At 36.1% G+C, this 15,876-nt stretch overlaps 1 protein-coding gene across 3 annotated transcripts in view; it reads left to right on the forward strand.

Annotated features, from left to right (window-relative positions):
* ATAD2B (ATPase family, AAA domain containing 2B) overlaps positions 1-15,876 on the forward strand; it is a 77,958-nt gene that overhangs the window by 443 nt on the left and 61,639 nt on the right. For 2 of the 3 annotated variants that reach the window (XM_026844992.1, XM_026844993.1), the window contains exons 2-3: positions 14,102-14,256; positions 15,735-15,781. In XM_026844992.1, the coding sequence (XP_026700793.1) occupies positions 14,102-14,256; positions 15,735-15,781 (202 nt within the window). Of the gene's footprint in view, positions 1-8,149; positions 8,207-14,101; positions 14,257-15,734; positions 15,782-15,876 lie in introns of those variants that run through there. The other variant, XM_026844994.1, reaches the window with a different exon arrangement.

Below are 15,876 nucleotides of genomic sequence, written 5' to 3' on the forward strand. Positions count from 1 at the left end.
CTCCCCTTTTCTTTTTTTCCCCCCTTTTTCCCCCCATTTCCCTAAATGACTTCAGTTCGGCTGAAGCGGGTGTTCGCGGAAGCTTCGCCGGGAGAAAGCTGTTGTTTGCGAAGGGTCTCACGTTTTTGTGACATATCCCCCCACCCCCGCCAAGCAGGGAGGATGTAATTTTGCCGTCAGGTTTAAGTTGAATGTTTTCCCAACGTAACTTACTATAATAGCTTTGGTTGTACGGTCTAATGACAAAAGAATTCTACAGCCTGATTTGGAAAATGAACACTTGGTAAATTCTAATTGGAAGAAAGAATTCGGAAGCCTCATTTTTTTTTTTTTTTCCCTTGTTGTCTCTAAACAGATTTGTTGACAACAACTGCATATTCTAAATCACAGGCAGGGCTTTCTTTGTCTTGATAAAACTTCACGTATTATTCTGAAGATTTAAACTAGTGGCTATAGTTGCCTGATCTGCATAGGTGTTCTAAAAGCAATGTAAATATGGAAGTGAAAAAGCATTTGACAGTCGTGCACCAACTGACCATGTCCCAGCCTCTGCTAAGGAGGAAGTTAATCAGGTAGAAAACCAGCAGTAGCAGCTAGAGTCAGATGACACCTGGAATTGTCAGAAAATCTTTTGCCCCATCCTTTTAGTTTTAAAATACTAAAAAAAATACACATCACTGACTAGGAACTCTATACCTTCCATGCTTCTCTTTCAGTTCTTCCATGCTTCACAGTTCTTCCCTTCCCCCATCTTATTTTTACTCCTTGTACCCTGTTTCTTCCTTGTTTAGTTTCATTAGACTCATGGGGATGCAGCACCATAACTGTAAAAGCTGATCTGCTTGTTCTAGTATGCAGTTTCTATTTATTCATATCGTGGGTTTTGTGGGTTTGTGAGGCAAAGTTTGGTGTAACCCTTACTGGCTTACTGTGCACGGAGTTCACTGCTGCTAAAAAAAAGTAGTTTGGGCTTCTTTCCAAATATTTTTCATCTATGAATAGTATTTTTATACTACAAATCATTAAAATATTTAAATTATCTTATTGTCATGGTGTAAGGAAAGGAGATTGTACAAAATTTGTAAATACATCCCAGGATATTGCCCATGCTTCTTAAAAAAGCATTTCTTCTAAAGTTAAGTGTATATTTTGGTGTACGGGAAGGGACTTGTTTCACTTTACAACAAATCTCATGTGTTTGAGGTAGATGGGTTTTTTTGAGATGTGGTTGCCAAAGATGAGCAGAAGTTTTCCAAGAAGGTTTTTTGATTCTTTTTTTTTTTTTTTCCCCCGTGAATTTTGTGATGTGTATATATATCTCTCCCACCGCATTTTAAAGTTCTCTTTGTACAACTCTTTTTATTTTTGAGATGTAAGTATCTGTCAGAGATACAGCGTCTTTCTGAGCTCACGAATCTTCTTGAAGTAGTGCCAGAGAAGGATTTCAGTGATTAGAACATGAATAACTATGGCAGTAGGAAGACAAAGCCTTTGCTTTTGGAAGGGGCTGTCGGCAGACGGATAGTGAGGCTGTTTTGTGCAGAAAACGTATTGGGATCGTTTTCATACAGTTGTATGCATTTTTTTTTTTTTTTTCCCCCTGAAGTTGACTGGAACAGTGCGTTCTTTTAAAATCTTTCGGTGTCACGTCAGGAAACCAGCCTTACTACCAGCAGTTAATTGGGTTAATGGGCAGCTAGAGTTTGGAGCTCTGGCAGAGATGGTGTGCTTCTTATTTTGCACTATGTGACTTAATTTTCTTCCATGGAGGTTCTGACTTGGACTCCCAGAGAAATGCTCTTCAGTGACAATGCTTGTAATTACCTTTCAGAATGCATTTTAAAAGATCATCTATTTGTTCCTTATTAGCCACAAAAACTGAGTTAGTAATCTACTGGCATCCTGCAAGATGACAATTAGACCAAATGAGGAAGATTAGGAGTTGCCTTCCACCTTTTATATCCATTTCCTTTTTCCTTCTCCTTTTTCGCTTTTGGCTTTTTATAGGGTTTTTTTTTTTTTGTTTTTTTTTGCATGCATTTACAAGGATAGGCTTGAATCAAGTACTTGAGTTAAGTTTCTAGTCTTTCAGTTCAATATTATGTTGAGTTACATGTTAATGTCCATTTTCATTTGATCTGAATCTGGAAGCAGCACACATTCTGTGGAAATGGGCCATAATAGTCTACATGCCTTCATCATATTCTCTCTATTCCCTCTATAGTACTTGCTCATTTTAGAGAAAGCAATGATGTCAGTTTTTTTTTTTTACAGAAGTAAACTGTTTTGAATTATTGACTGGCGACCACACATTCAATGATTGAGATGAATACATGTGTGTCCACTGACCAGAAGCCAGATTAAAATGAACAAAATCCCTCACTAAATGGATCAAGGAGCCAAGAAGTTTATTCTCTGAAATGATGTCATAGCAGAGTGCATAGAGAGGGTATGGTGAGGAAAAACTGGGCTATGTTTTCTTCCTGTTTCCAGGATTGTTTTACACTCTATTTAATAGAAATTGAAACTATCCTTTCATAAATTTATATTCTATCTTTATATAAATCATATGTATCTAGCATTAAAACTTGGGAGGTGTTATGGCTTTATATTAAAGCATTCTGACAAGAAAAATGCATAAATATCTTCCAGAGTTTTCTGAAACATAGAACTGTAACACAAGCCTTATAAATCCATTGGACTTCATTCACACTGTGAAAGAATTGAGGATACTGGGACTGTAACTGGTTAAATTTGTGCTCTAGATTTGGTAATGTCTGATGTTTTCAGACTGAACTGGGATTGTTAGAAACACTTACTTGGCAGTTGAAATTATTTTTCTCAGTCATCTCAAAACATCAAAAATGTTGATCAAGAAAATGAATTTATTGTGAAATAAGCACTCTTAAATCATGTCAGCATATTAGTTAGACATTTTAGAAATGTATACAAGATTAGCTTAATTTAATTAGCCAAGAAAGCATTAGCAGTGCCTTGAGAGCTACTTGAGGGCACTGTGATAATTGTAACATGCAATCCTAGCTAAAAAGTAGTACTGCCAACATTGTTCAACTTACTCGGTGGCAACCTAGAGCTCTCCATTGTACTTAATTGCTAATAGGAGCAAACACGGACTCGAGGATTGACATCGAGTGCTGTACTATGGGAAGGTATAAAGCTAAGCAGCATTTTTGTGCTCTGTAGTACCAATACATTTCAGTGTCTCCTGCTGTAATTTCTCAGTCTGTAACAATTTTTTCTGTTTTCTGGGTGATAATGCAGCTTTTGTAGCATAAGCTCATTGCTGTGTTTTACTCCTTGAAAAGTCTTTAACGATCAGCTATTGCAAAAATAAAAACAAACTTAAAAAAATTTACTATTATTTCTCTTAAAATACTAGCTTTAAACATCCCCTTTAGAGGTTTCAAAAAAAAAAAATGTTTTATGAAAGAGTATAATTGAGATTAACACATTTTCTTTGTCTTCTTTGCAAAGTGTTTCACAGTGTTTTGGATGTTCTATGGTTTAGAATAAATGTATATAAGAAGTCAGAGGTTCCTCCTTATGATGGAAAAGTTAGATTTGCTGGCCACCGTATGTAAAGCTCCTCAGGGGAAAAAAGCTCTTCTCAGAGTATCTGTGTTTTTAAACTGTCTTACTGTTCCAGTTTCCAGTAGTGTCAGTAATGGTGCTGAAGCTGATGCTTTCACAGTTCTTTGAAATATATCCTGAAATACAGAGCCTTGTGAAGTTATTCCAAACAATTTCATTTAAAGGAAGGTTCCCAAGAAAGCTCATCTTTTCAGTGCGTAATATAAAGTCACGTTCTTTTGGTCTAGTGGTGTGCTGCTCTTTGGGGACTTAGCAGGAGAAAATCAGTGATCTAAAATGAATCGTGCAGTCTGTTCCTTGGTAGCGTGGTATTAATACATCTGTGAACAGTGGGAAATTGAGCAATTGTTGGAAGCAATCTATGTCCAGGTTTCTGTCAAAATACCCTACAATCAGCATTTGTAATCCTTCCATGTTTCCGGAGGGGTGTCCTGAGTTTCAATTCTTTCTACCTATCTTGCCAAATCAGTCTGGGCTGCTCTCAGAAGTCAGGACACCTCCAAGGTGTGCATGGTTTGTTTTGGGATGCCGTTGCGCATCCTGTTCAAAGCTGGCTATCTTTGCTCGCACACTGTTACAGGACATTAAGAGGAAGCAGTCTAAGGGCTAATCCAGTGAGTGAAAAAGACCTCCACAGAATAGTCAGGAAATGGCGTTGATGTTTGGTGTGCTGCATTGCTTCCTCTGAATACTGGGCTTGTCCCAAAGTAATATTAATAAAAGCTACTTCTTCAACTGCTGTCTCTCAGCTTAAGCTTAAAGCAGGCGGCTTAACCCATTGCCTTGAGAGATCCCACGACAATTTTGCAAGAGTGGCATACAGCTTGGGGTTATTCAAGATAATTAGCTCAGGTAATTACATTCTGATCACCTCCATCCCCCTGCAGTTTCAGTTGGATGTGATATAGTTTTGCACATCCTGCCCTAAATTATCGAGTGTATGCTATACTGTGGAAAAGTTTTCATTCCAATCTAATGATGCTTTAAATATTTCTGTGTAAAACTTTATAAAACCCTTCTCAAACCAAAGCGTTCAGCGAGTAGGCATCAGTGAGCTGAAGTTTTCACTGCTCTTATTTTGTAGCTGTGACCATTTTAAAGGCTGCTGATTGTTTATTAGATGTTTTACCTCATATTACCTTGTGTGTGGGTAGTATCACTCATGAACCACCCATGACAATATTTTTTCAGTCTTTTTCATCTTATCTTTTTTTTTGTACTCTTCATGCTTTGGTGCTTTTTCTAAACAGTTTTTCTGACCCTGAGTTTACTCTTGAAATGTTGTCTTTATTACCTTTGATGGGATCTTCATGGTTTATTTTAACCATTAATTTTGCTTTAAATTATTCAAGTGTTGTTTTGCATTTATACTTGCATGGACTCTTTTCCTGAATAAATTTAATTTCTTGATAGCTGTTAAAACAGACCACTTATCAACCAGTTGTAAGATTAATGTGATAGCTTCTGTAAGCTTTTTAATTTTGCACTGCTGAGTATGTGTATGCTATAATAGCTTCAACTCAGTTGAAGTAGGTATAAAAGGAGTAGCTTTAGTACTCCTATCAGAAATTCATAATTTACAAGCTTGTCCAGGTTCAGTAGTTTTTGTAGGCTGCTCTGAATTTTGTGGTTTTTATCTTTATGCTTCTAGTAGTGTATGTTAATGACCTAACAAGCAAAGCTTTGGTGGAAAGTTTGTGTACAGTTGTAATCATATCAGATGCTTCACTTTGGGCATTTTTATAATTTGGGAAATGGGCTTTTTGCTTTTCTCCAACCTCCAGTCAGTTGCTTTATTTTAAGTGGATAAGTAGTTGAGCCGAGCTATTTAAATAACCTGAAATGAAGAAGCTGTTCTTTCTGTACACATGGAAGAGATTACTTGTTGAAATTTGTTGCCATGCTTCAGCAATCCCTCATTCCAAATACTTAATAACTAACTTCTATTATTTCTCTGATTTATCTTTCAGACCTTGAATGTTGTTTTTATTATGATTTAAATTTCAATACGTTAATCTTAAGATTTCATATTACAATTTTACGCAATTTTAATTTTTCTTTTGAAATACTGTTTTCAAGTGCATTGTAGCTAGAGATACAGAAGTGTTTTTAATCCCAATTTTTTCACATAGAAGGCCACCTTCCTGTAGCATCACCTGCACAGACACTTCCTTGCTTAGTTTACTGAGTTAAGTACCTGGTCATATCCAAACCTTGGGGAACCTTCTGGTCAAAGGGTTTTCGCAATTCTCCTGCTTGCTATCCTCATTCAGACCATTCTGCTTCTTTATTTAGGTTTATACTAGTACTAAAAAGAGGCCATGTCCTTCAGACTTTCTTTGGGATGGGGTTTTTCAGCAGAACCAAGATGGATTTTGAGGACTAAAAGTAGGGGAAAAAGTTATTGTTTGACTCTTTTATTTCCACTTCTGAATTGTAATAATTCTTGAATGTTTAAAGAAATATAATTTTTGCTTTAAAAGTCTTTGTTAACAGAATTTACAAACTCATGGAAATGGTTAATATGGTTCTGACTGAAAATGCCTTGCTTTTAGTATTTCTTCAGTATTAACTTAGGAAGATCAGTGGTTTAAAAAACTTCTGAGATCTTCTAGAAGAACTTCTGAGTGAGTTGTGGGCCCCCATACAGCTAATAGAGACCTCTCCTCAGTAGACTTGCTCTTCTGAAGGTGTGTGATTTCACATGTGCTGCAAACCGTTAACTCTGCAGGTGTGAAAATGAATAGACTTGCCAATATTAATGCTTGCCTGGCCACTTGATCAGCTGCATCAGGATCCGGTTACTGGTCCAGCTGAAATAAACCCACTTCCCCAGATCTTCCTGCTTCCCCTTGCCTCCCCTCCCCTCCATGCGTCTGATTTGATTATCAGCTGAAAATTCACAGTGTCACCCTAATTTTAGTGAAGGCATAAAGGGAGGGTACAGGAATGCTTATGGTGGGAACGCTTGGAGCAGGGCAGTGAGGATGGGTGGAGGACAAACCTCAGCTTGCTATTTATGGGTTCTGTCTTAGTTTGGCGGAGGCTGCTCTGTAGTTCACTCTCCCTTTCTGTCATGAATCCACAAGAAGCCTGTAGATTGCAAGAGATTTTTTTGGATGTCAGCTCAAAAGCTGTTGAAAGGTGCTCAACCTGGATATGGAAAGGTGTCTTTTTCTATTATAGACAGGGAGAATGATTGCAAGTCTGAAAATACACAATAAACAACGTTGTAGGTAGTGGTTTATCTTTTTCACTTGTAAACTTTTAATTTTTCTTAAAGGCTTTTCTTAAAGGCTTTCATATTTATTAAATAACCTGAATTGTAGAATTGAAGAGTTGCAGGAAATAAAATGGAAATCTATTAAAAAAAATGCATATCTTCTCCTGGGAAAAAATCTGTTTTTTTACCTGAATGAGTTGGGAAGAGTTTATTCTTCTGAAAAAGTCTAGATGATGGTATTCTTTATATTCTCAATGGCTGTTGTTGATGTAAGCATAGTTTACTGAAAAAAAAAACCCACCCCAAACCGTAGGGGTTTTTTAAGTCAACTTTGTCTCTTTTTCAAGCTATCAGTAAGGTTAACACAAGAGGTCCTTAACGAAACTTGAAGTTCTTAGTAAGGTAGTTAATGTGCTTTAATACAAATACATTTTTTTTTCTAGCTTCTTTTTACTTGAAGGCACAGGCAGTATACTTAACACTGGGTTTTTAGGACGCAAAGGTAGATGTTTAGCACGCGGCAGTACATGGTGTACAGACAGGAAGAGAGTCTACTGTATTATGCTGTGACCTGGAGTTGAGTCGTTACCTTCTTTCCCCAGACAAGTGTATCAGGTCTTACCTCTTCCCACCAAGCAGGTAGGCAGTCCTCCCATAGAAGAGGGACTAAAAGCATTTGCCAGGAAAATGTGGGTTGGGGTGGGGAGGAGAGAGGAGCTGGTGAGGATGTGTTGGTGCTGGAGAAAGTGGGTAGTGCAGTGTGTCATCCTGAAATTAGGACACAGTGCAAATGCGTAAGGTGAGGTGTGGTCCCTCCCCTGTGGTGAGCACAGTGATGAGAGAGCATTTCAGCTACTGAAAATTTGTATTGAATGTAAGGACAGTTTTAGTTTTTTTTTTTTTTTTTTTTTTTTTTTTTTTTTTGTGAAGATGCTATAAAGCGAAGTGGTAAACTTTGGTGAAGATGCTATAAAGCGAAGTGGTGAAGTAGTAGGATTTGAAGGGATTTACTAGATTCTGGTCAGATGACATTTTTGCAGTCATGGTAGAAAATTTGATTGATCTAGTTACTAGAACTTGGAACCAAATAAGTGTAAAACTAAAAGTATCTCAAAGAGATTGTGAAGCCTTTTGATTTTTTTTAAATTGTTTAGTATGCATAGTCCAACAGTGCATTAGGAAGAATATGTCGCTCTTGCCTAATTTTCTTCAACAGATCTTAAAGTAGATCTTTTAATGTGATAATTTTGTAGAATTGAATGTTTTAATCCATATTTTTTACCTTTGCAGAAACTGATACACAAGGGAGCAAGTGACTTATGCAGAATCACTGGACAGACAGATAGAAAGTGTTTTTGGTGTATTTTATTGGTATGTTTGAAATGCTGTTATAGTTTAAACACAGAAAAAGCGAGTTATTTGTTAACTGAATAGTTATCTGAGGGCAAAGATGAGTGGCGGGTTTAACTAATTGGTACCCTGGGTATGCAATCACATTTTATTTATGAATACAAGTTTTGTTTTGGAAAAACAACTTTTATCTTTTTATACCATTGGGATAAAAATGTTTATTAAATGCATTAAATATCCCCAAGTATGTATCTTATTTCTTTTAATGGACCAGTCCATTTCCACAAGAACTTTGCATGAATTGTTATGGGAAAAGGCAGATCAGATTTTTTTCACACGTACTTTTAAAATATCCATATTCTTAATATTTGGGGACATCTGGTAAGATGTGTTATTATTACAAGATATCTTTTAAATTATGTTAGAAATAACTGGAGAACCTGGATTCAGTTTCTCCAAAGTTAGTAAAATAAGATTTAGAGATGTCTGAAGTCGTCTTTTCAGAGAGTCAGATGGAGAGGAATAAGTTACTTTTCAGTATCAGAAGTGAAGAATTAACTGAAGTTAGAAACACAAGTATTTGAAAACCTGTAGCTGAAATAGATTTCTTGAAAATGTTTATTTCGTTATTATTAAGACAAAAGGAAATTTCAGGGTGTTTTGTGCTTGTTCAGGGAGTCCAAAAGAAAAACTAAAATGGTTTGTGCTTTCAACAAAATGTGGAGGAATAGGATTGATCACTTGAAGATTGAATGTCATTGTGTCTTAATTTCATGCCTTAGACATGGGAAGAAGTCACACAAAAGAGAAAAACATGGGTGCTGAAAGGTTTAAAACACTATGTTGAAAACTCTCATACTTGTGAAGCTGTATAAGCAATCATGCTAACTTTCCAGGTGTGGCACAGAGTTAGTCAGAAGGAGGGTGTGACCCACAAAATGTATGGCAAGGAAAGCGAGTTTGACCACGGTTGAAAACTCAAATATTTGTGTCTGCATACCTGTGTTTTAATATAGCTGAACCTGTGGCAAACCAGATGGAGTCTTTTTCAGAAGTTGCAAGGTGTGGTTGTGGTTTGAATGTTGTGTCATCCTGTACTTAAAAACTCAATAAACTTGCGTTCACGTACTCGGAGATGGCAGTGACAGAGATGGTTTGTACTTGACCTTCATTACCAGGATTATGGCTGTCTTGGGGTGTTTAGACCATCAGTGTAGTGAGGATTTCTTTGGATATTCTCTTAACCTGAAGATCCAGCTTACTTAGCAGAAGACGACCCCCCCAACCCTCTCCCATTCAATATACTAGAACTAGTCTTTGTATTTTAACTTGAAAATTAAGTGGCTATCATGCTTTAGCTAGCTGGTCCCTGTGATACACCTGAGGGCAAGTCCTTGTTGGTGAGGTCTCCCTTGGTGTGTTGAGTCCTTCAGTCATGCTGAAAGACTGTATCAGTGTAGTCACTTTTATCTAAGAGGATGGATTGAGAAGGAAGAAGTCAGTTTTATTAGTTGATTTCTAGTTTGTGTTCTTTGAAAACTTAAGGACTTATCTCTAAATGATATAACTAAAGCTCTAGTAGTATTTGGAAATCTGGGGATGGATATGGAAGAGAATACAGGTAATTTTGTGTATCAGTGTTTTTGTAGCTTGTTCATCAATGTGTGTATTATAATAAATATTTTTTTCCACCTTTCTCCTTTTCATACAAAGTATGAAGATAAGTATGCAGCTCTATTTATTTTACTGCTTTATTTACGTAGTAATTTTAGATTTTGTTTCTAGATTTATTGCTACCATCATTCAGCTGCTTTCAGTGAAGCTGTGTTACCAGAGTTTGCCCCACTACCTCTGCAAGACTATCACTGTTGAAACTTAGCTCAACAGCTAGTTTTCAATATTCATTTGGCTGTCACATTCCATTTTATTCTTGAATTCAAAGATAATGAAGACTGTGTTTTACCAGTCTAGACCATGGGTGGTACCCTGTTAACTCCAGTTATTTCCTTACTCATTGTTAGTGAGAGCGCTTTCCATAAGAAGCTGTGTGGGATTCTGGTTGTTCTGGATCACAGCTGGTGGGTCTCTCATTTCTGTTAGATCAATGCAGTTGTGCTAAATTTTGTTTACCTCTTTGTATTTCCTGACAGTATTTAAACTTATTTTTTGATTCTTCCGTGCTTGCTTTTTCTTTGTGGATTTTGTATGCTTTCAGGCAATTTCTGACGTGATTAAGATTTTATTAATTCATATTTTCTGCATTCTCTGAGCCTGTGTTTGCTTCAGTGCCAGTGTTTCATTAGGAGCTTTGAGTTCAGTGCATTGGTTCCTACTTCTGCAATCGTATTATTAATTTCTTAATTTTTAACTTTGATGCTTGTATCATACATTTCTCTTTCTAGTCCCAGAACATTTTAATGATGTGTACTGTTAAGTAGTAAGTTTCTGGGTTGAAACTGAAGTACTATTTTTAATCATTAAAGGCATAAATGATTTGAGACCCAGTTACTTGAGGGAGAAAGTTGAGTGCAGTAGAATTGTAAGACCTCTTTTGCTATAAATGGGAGGAAGAGGTGGATAGACTGTGCTCTGTAAAGGCTTCTCAAATTGAAATTAATTTCTTTTCTTGTTCTAGCATATCCCAGTCTGGCTAATCTCTTGAGTGTAATGAAAGCTCTATCTCCATATTTTACTGTAGGTAGGTGAAAGTTCTGGATGGGAATCTAGTTGTGATTTGATTCCCTAGAGCTCGAATTTTTGAGATTGTCTGTTAGCTGGAAAATGGAGCTTGGATTCTTATTAATATATTAAAAATTTAACTGTTTTCTTACTGTAGTAGCTTTGCCACTACTTCATGGTAAAACATTTTGTATGTTAGTGCATCTTCTACAGCAGGTGTCCTAACTTAAGTTAGTATTTGGGCTTGACTTAAAATTTAGACTTGCTTTATTCTTTCTAAGTCACTGTGTAGAGTTAATATGCAGACACATGAGGCTCAACTGAAAATAATATGTTAAAGAATAACTAGAAACCATTGCTTATGCTAACTAAACCCCTTTATTGCTAGTCTGGTTCTTTAGGCAGCTGCACTGATGTGATCACATTGATGATTAGCCAGTTTTTGCAGTTTTTGAAGCTACTGGCCAGTATCTTTTCATTTGACAGTATTTAGAGATCTCAGAGATACTCAGCTTTTATGAATTTTATGAATTTTGGTAACTCAGTAGCAGAGAGAGAGATGTGAAATAGCAGATTTTTGTCTCCAGATTTATCGCTAATGTTTTGTTTTACCTGCCAGCTGACCACTGGGCATGCAGTACCTCAGAAGTAGCTACATCGCTGTATTGTCTCTGACCAATAGACAGGACAAAGGAGGAATACTAGCTGTTTTTGAGACTTCAGACCAGAGGCAGGGAACTGGAGGAAATGCAGAGAACAGTGGTCATAGGAGACATGTGAGGAGTTAGGATTTTTGTATGGGAAGGGATAGACATGGAGTATAGGAACCTATGCATTACTCATTTCACTGCTTGCAAAATAGCTTTAATGTTAGCCTTCATAAAACTTCGTTACATGCTTGTTCCTCTTTCTTGGTTTCATTTTCTCTGTCTCACCTAGCCGGTTTAAAACTGGTTCTGTGGCTTACATTGAAACTCGGCTTCTATCCTGTGCAGGGTAGCTCTTGTAGTTTCAGAAATTAGTTACTAAAATTGACTTAGCAATGATGTATTTCTCTTAAGTTGACAAATAAACTTGTGGCTGATTAAAGCAAAAAGTACATTCACAAATGCTTACAGTATTCAGAAGTGATGTAGACTATTAAAATGTGAGAAGTTGGTATTTTGTAGTTGCAGAGTGTTATGGCAAACAGCTGGGTAACTGCACATGTACTTTTCAGTGCTATGCAAGGTGCAGGTATTTTTTACTTAGGATAGTAGATACCTCTGCTACAACTCTGGCTAAGCCTTGGTTTTAGATCTCAAAATCTGCTTCATCTAATTTAAAGTTTTAATTACGATCTAGTTATAGATAATGAGTTACATTGATGTACTTACTGAAGAAGTGAAATAATGAAGAAAAAAAAAGGTGTGGATTTTGTTTTGGTTTGTTTTTTTGCTAGGGTTATGTGAATCCTAAGATTGAATCTTTATATAGACCTCTTTCTTTCCCTGGATTTACCTTGACAGGCTAAAATTATCAGCGTTAAAACTGCTTTTAAAAGCAGAGTTGTGGACGTGGGCTAGCATTTAATACTAGTTTTTAGCATTTAGTATTTTTTTAGTATTATCAAAAGTATTTACAAGTATTTATAAATAAAAATCATATATAGCATATTCAGTAAATAAAATACTATATAATAATGAATAACATTGATTAATTTATTAGTATGAGAAGTATTTAATATTAGCTAATATTTTTAACAAATATATATTGGGAGACAGAATGTTAAGGTGTGATGCAGACAGTCTGTTTCACTTGTAGCTTTCTGTTCCTGCAGACAAAGGTCCCATCCTCACCTCAGGTTTTTTTCTTGAATTATCTTTTGTACTTGTCTGACCCGTCAGTGAAATGGTTGAGCTCACTAACCAGGTAGGAAGCTAATCTAACAGAATGAAAGTGAATTTTTGAAGCTGTAGTGAACTGATTTGGTTTATGAGTGGGCCAGAGAAACGTCAGCAGAAGATTGAAGGAGGTTGGAGTGGTGCTGTGTAGCCAGGCAGGGTTGAACAAGGGCCACTCCAGTCCATGGATTCAGTGCTGCTGAGCTGTCTTGTCAAACTGCACCCATACATTTGGATTTCTTTAGGCTTTACCACTTTCTGAATATGTTGTGATAGTCTGTTTTTCTGTCTTAAGAAAAAGAATTGTGTGGGTTTTTTTTTAATTTTCTTGAGTATGTGAGATATCATGATGTTGAATTTATCTGGAGTACAAATCAGATTGTTGTTGTTAACAAGCTTGATGAACAAATGGGACTTCCGTGATCATCTCCTTGCATACAAGTAAAAGAATCTTTTGTTCTTTAGTCTAAGTGCTTACTGACAATTCCTGGACCTTAATATTCGGAAATTGGTTGTTCTGTTGTTGCAAGAGAGGTTATTTAGTACTTTAATCAAGACTGTTTCCATGAGCAAAAATTTGTAGTTTATGGAATTTAGATTTTTTTTTTTTTTTTTTGTAGTTCACCTTAACAGAATCAGATCCTCTGAAATTTGCTGTCCGTCCACTTCTGAAGCACAGCTCTGAAGTAATCCCTTGCTGCTATCTTTGAGTTTCTGTCTACATTATCTCTGATGAAAAAAACCCTTCAGCAGTGTTTAGGAGCTTCTTAAAAGTGTTAAAGACTAGTGTTGTTAGTATGTATAATACCGTTAATGAACATGTTAGACAAAAAGTGCTGTAAAAGTATAAAGTCCACTTTCAGTTACTCCTAGCTGTGTGTTTGGTAGTCTAAAGAAGAGAACAAGGTATTGCAAAACTCTTACAAGAAGGAAGAGATAATATGACTGCTGAAGCATTTTCAAGATGAAGATAATATCAGTAGAGTAAATTCATGCTGTGTTTCTAAGCCTCTTAATTTTCCTCAGTCTTTTTTTCTCCTTTATTGCACTATTGGTTCTTTCGCAAGTAGGGTAAGCGTAGCAGCAGTGTATGTGATATACAAAGTACAGTGGGTTAGAGATACAGGATGCTTGTTCAGAAATAAATGTAAAATATTACAGAAAGGTTTTAAATTAAATATTTTTGTAGTTTCCACTGGTGTTTTAATAATAAACACTTCTAATATTTCACACAAGCTGGTTATTGAGAGTTTGATAGTCTTCCCTTTTACTAAGCTTAAGTTTCCCCTTTTTCTGTAAGCATGTGTATAAATGAGTCAATTAAATATTTTCTGTTGCTTTTTTTTCTTTGCAGAAAGATGAAGGTAGTGATGCTAGTTTGAGTGATAGCCACATATCTCCTCCCGCCAAACGTACCTCAAAACATGCTGATCCTGTGTGCAAAGACAAATCAAAATCACGCAGTACTGGGCAGCGAGAGGAATGGAGCATCTCAACTGGACAGTCCAGGTAACTTGGTGCCAAGAGAAAAATGAAGTCTTAGCATTTTTTCTTGTATTGTTAACCCACTTATGCTATTTCTGCAGTGAACTGCAGCTCACAGATGAGTGTACTTTTGAAGTGAGTTATTTTCATAAAATTTTCTGTTAGTTTAAGACTTCAGTAACGTGGGTTACGTCAGTCCTCTCATCTCTGTATTTCCTTTCAATGCATATTCTTGCAAAAATGGAAAGTGATTTTATTTGAGGTGTAGTCTGAATTCTAGATTCCTGATACATCTGAATTTAGTGACTTAATTGGTATTTTTTATGTACTCAAGCTATAAAAAGACATGACATTTTAATTAGGGAATCAGTATTATCATCTTTAGGAAATGGATAATGGTCAAGTTTCTTTCCATTGTAGTTTTCATCCCCTCTTCCCTGTTTGGTTGTAAGGACTCAAATTACTGTATTTTATTAAATGTAGCCGCAGTGCCGCTACATTTTTATAACCCAAAAGAGAAGTAATTTGTTTAATTTTGTAATTCTGATTAATATTTTACAAAGCATTCTTGCGTTCATAAGGTTCTTCACATGATTAGAAGTAATTATGAGACAGTGTAGACAGTATGTTCCTGGGCCATGAACTTTCAGTTAATTCTCATATTTGTGTACAAACCAAAATAGTTCTTGCAGTGCTTTGTGTGTAAGAATGACTAATTCTCTACTTGCCTGTTGTCTGCTAGGATGAAGTATATTTAAAATCTATGTAAATCTTAAAACAGGTATCTTTTTTCCCTTTTAAAATAGAATAAATTAAATATAGCATATTGTGTGCCATGGTCATCTGGGAATGTATTGAAACTCATGCACTTCCTATTTCTTTTGTTTGTAAGTGTAGACTTGCACTGTACCTGTTAGAAATGCTAAGAAATAAAAAAGTACTTAATGTGGCTGGGAGAGTTTAGATCACTTTGTCAAAGGAAATTTGGCCAGGATACTGAAACTCAGGTTGTTACTCATGTAGAACCCACTACTCATGACATGTCATTGCATCTGAGGATTTTTGTTCTTTTCTGCCAAAATCCAAAGTGCTGGGCCTAATAGTGATCTTGAGTTGCTAAGACTTTTTTCCAAAATTTTTGTTGTTTCTACTAATTTATCCAAAGTGTTTGAATGATAATTGCCTTTGAAGAGCTGTGTCAAGTTTCTATCCTGAAACTTACGGGGAGAGTTAATAGTAGGACATAGCATGAGGGAACATTGGAGGAATTAAGAAAAGATATTTGAATAATCGGGGATTCACATAACTGGTATTTGACAGTTTTGTCCTCATGACAATGTTGGGCATGAAGCAAGCTCTTCAGAGGCTACGTGCCACAAAGGTTTTGAAGTCCTAGTGTATCATGGAACATTCTGTGTTTAAAGTTCTATTTTCACTGTGTAACTTTTGCTTGGCTAAGGAGTGTTAATACTGTTTGCGTGTGTGATATAATTGTTTCCTAGGTTAACTTCTCAGCCTGGTGCTACACTACCAAATGGACGTAGCTTATGTAAGTGTATTACAGCAGATTTTTTTGTATCTACTTTAACAATTTTATGTCAGTGGTTTTCAGTTGCATGTATTTTTGATAATTTTACTGATTAT

This window comes from Athene cunicularia, assembly GCF_003259725.1.
Source record: "Athene cunicularia isolate RWA chromosome 3 unlocalized genomic scaffold, athCun1 chr3_part1, whole genome shotgun sequence".
NCBI lineage: Eukaryota > Metazoa > Chordata > Aves > Strigiformes > Strigidae > Athene > Athene cunicularia.